General features: G+C 58.5%; 1 protein-coding gene across 1 annotated transcript; it reads left to right on the top strand.

Moving 5' to 3' along the window:
* Positions 1–345: 345 nt before the first annotated feature.
* Positions 346–2,394, top strand: LOC130596287 (protein KRI1 homolog; the record flags this gene model as incomplete). Its single annotated transcript, XM_057403741.1, has 4 exons — positions 346–479; positions 1,009–1,073; positions 1,149–1,238; positions 2,134–2,394. Coding segments are annotated over 4 exons (550 nt in total), but the record flags the coding sequence as incomplete, so codon positions are not given.
* Positions 2,395–2,764: the final 370 nt, after the last annotated feature.

The following is a 2,764-nucleotide window of genomic DNA, read 5'->3' as shown; positions in this document are numbered from 1 at the left end:
TCCATCTCTGTCCATCCATGTCCATATCCATCCCTGTCCGTCCATATTCATCCGTGACCATCCCTGTCCATCCATATCCTTCCGTATTAACTCCGTACTCCCCTGTATCCATCCATATTCCCCCATATCCATTCCATATCCCCCCCCATTCCCAGCTGAGCCCCTCGCTCCCACCAGGAATGCTTTGGGGACCATTACTATGGGCAGGAGGAGGAGGAGAAGCCCCAGTTTGAGGCTGAGGAAGGGCTGCCCCCCGCAATGGACTCTTCCTGACCCCCCCTATAACCCCCCCAAGGGACTCTTCCTGTCCCCCCCCCCAATGGACTCTTCCTGCCCCCCCCCCAGGCTCCAGCACCCTGGAGCAGTACCTGGATGAGTTCTATGGGCTGGACCACGAGGATGTGATCGGGGGGGACCTGCCCTGCCGCTTCCGGTACCGCCGTGTCCTGCCCTGCGACTTCGGCCTCACCACCGAGGAGGTGCGCTCCCCCTCCCCAGAGCCCCAATGGAACCTTCCAGCTCCAGCCCTCCAGAGTCAATTGGAACCTTCAAACCCCATTGTACCCCAGAGCCAAATGGAACCTTCCAGCTCCATTGAACCCCTCCAGAGTCAATTGGAACCTTCCAACCCCATTGAACCCCCCCAGAGCCAAATGGAACCTTCCAGCTCCATTGAACCCCCCCAGAGCCAAATGGAACCTTCCAGCCCCACTTGGAACCTTCCAACCCCATTGAACCCCTCCAGAGCCAAATGGAACATTCCATTTGACCCCTGCAACCCCATTTGACCCCCAGACCCATCTGGATCTCCCCCCCACCCCATTTGGACCCCTCCCAGACCCATTTGGACCCCCCTACCCATATGGCCCCCCCCATTTGACCCCCCCAGACCCATCTGGATTCCCCCCCCCCCCCAGACCCATCTGGATCCCCCCACCACCACATTTGGACCCCCCCAGACCCATTTGGACCCCCCCAACCGCGTGCACCCCCCCCTCCATCTGTCAGATCCTGGCAGCGGATGACAAGGAGCTGAACCGCTGGTGCTCCCTGCGCAAGACCTGCATGTACCGGTAAGGGGGGGGCCGGGGGGGGGTCCAGGGGTGCCCCCCCCACATTAGGGGTGCTCAGGACCCCTTTGCCCCCAGCTCGGAGCGGGAGGAGCGGCAGGATCAGGCCAACTACAGGCGCCGGGCCCAGAACACGTGGAAGAAGAAGCAGATCCTCAAGTCCCTCTTGTAAGGGGGGGTCACATCCTGGGGCCCCCTTTATCCTCATCCTCATCCCTTTATCCTCATCCTTTTATCCTCATCCCGTTATCCTCATCCCTTTATCCTCATTCTCATCATCCTCATCCCTTTATCCTCATCCCTTTATCCTCATCCCTTTATCCTCATCCTTATCCCTTCATCTCCCCCCCTTATCCTCATCCCTTTATCTTCATCCCCCCCTTTTATCCTCATCCCTTTATCCTCATCATCTCTTTCTCCTCATCTTCATCCCTTTATCCTCATCCCTTTATCCTCATCCTCATCCCTTTATCCTCATCCTTATCCCTTCATCTCCCCCCTTATCCTCATCCCTTTATCTTCATCCCCCCGCTTTATCCTCATCCTCATCTCTTTATCCTCATCTTAATTCCTTTATCCTCATGCCCCCTTTTATTCTCATTCTTATTGCTTTAACCTCGGTTATCCTTTCATCCTCATGCTTATCCTTTCATCCTCATCCCTTTATCCTCATCCCTTAATCCTCATCCCCCCCCCTTTATCCTCATTCTCATCCCTTTATCCTCATCCCCCCCTTTATCCTCATCCCCCCTTTATCCTCATCCCTTTATCTTCATCCTCCCCCTTTATCCTTATCCCCCATATCTTCATCCCTCCCTTCATCCTCATCTCTTCATCCTCATTCCCCCCCCCCTTATCCCACCCTTTATCCTCATCCCCCCTTTATCCTCATCCCTTCATCCTCATCCCCCCCCTTTATCCTCACCCCTTTATCCTCATCCCTTTATCCTCATCCCCCCCCTTTATCCTCATCCCTTTATCCTCATTCCCCCCTTTATCCTCATCCCTTCATCCTCATCCCCCCCCTTTATCCTCATCCCTTTATCCTCATTCCCCCCCCCAGCCCCGAGGAGCCAGAAGCGGAGCCAGAAGCGGAGCAGAAGCCCCAGGACAAGCGGAAGCGACCCCGGGGGGGGCCGGTTCAAGGTGCCCCCCCCCGGCGCCGTGGCTCGGCCCCGTTGGGCCCCCGGGTGCGCCTGGGGGGGCAGGAATTCACCGGCAGGCGTTTGGCTGCCTTCGGCCTCAGCGCCCGGCGCCTCCGGTACCGGCAACGGCACAAGGGGGGGCGCGGGGGGGCAGCCGCTGCCCCCCCCCCAGCGCGAGGGTAAGGGGGAGGTCCCATGGGTGACAGCCGGGGCCTGGTGCAGTTCATCTTTATTGGGGGGGGGAGCAATAAATAGCGTGTGACCCCCCCCACCATGAGCAGCGTCTGATACCCCCCTCGGGGGGGGCATGGAGGGGTGGGGGGGGTGTCCCTGAGGGGTCATTGTGGGGGTGGGGACCCCCCCATAACCCACAATGGTTCAGTCCCATGGAGGGGGGAGTGAAGGATTGGGACACCCCCCCCATAATTCACAATGGTTCAGTCCCATGTCCCCCATAACCCAGAATGGTTCAGTCCGGGGGGGGGGGGAGGGCTGAGGGATTGGGTGTGTGACACCCCTCCCCATAACCCACAATGGTTCAGTCCCATG

This window comes from Pezoporus wallicus, unplaced genomic scaffold (genome assembly GCF_028554395.1).
Source record: "Pezoporus wallicus isolate ANWC-B61680 ecotype Strahan unplaced genomic scaffold, APGP_CSIRO_Pwel_v1 contig_9336, whole genome shotgun sequence".
In the NCBI taxonomy this organism is placed as follows: domain Eukaryota; kingdom Metazoa; phylum Chordata; class Aves; order Psittaciformes; family Psittacidae; genus Pezoporus; species Pezoporus wallicus.
The sequence above is the reverse complement of the archived record's forward strand: the minus strand, read 5'-3'. Positions and strand labels throughout refer to the sequence as shown.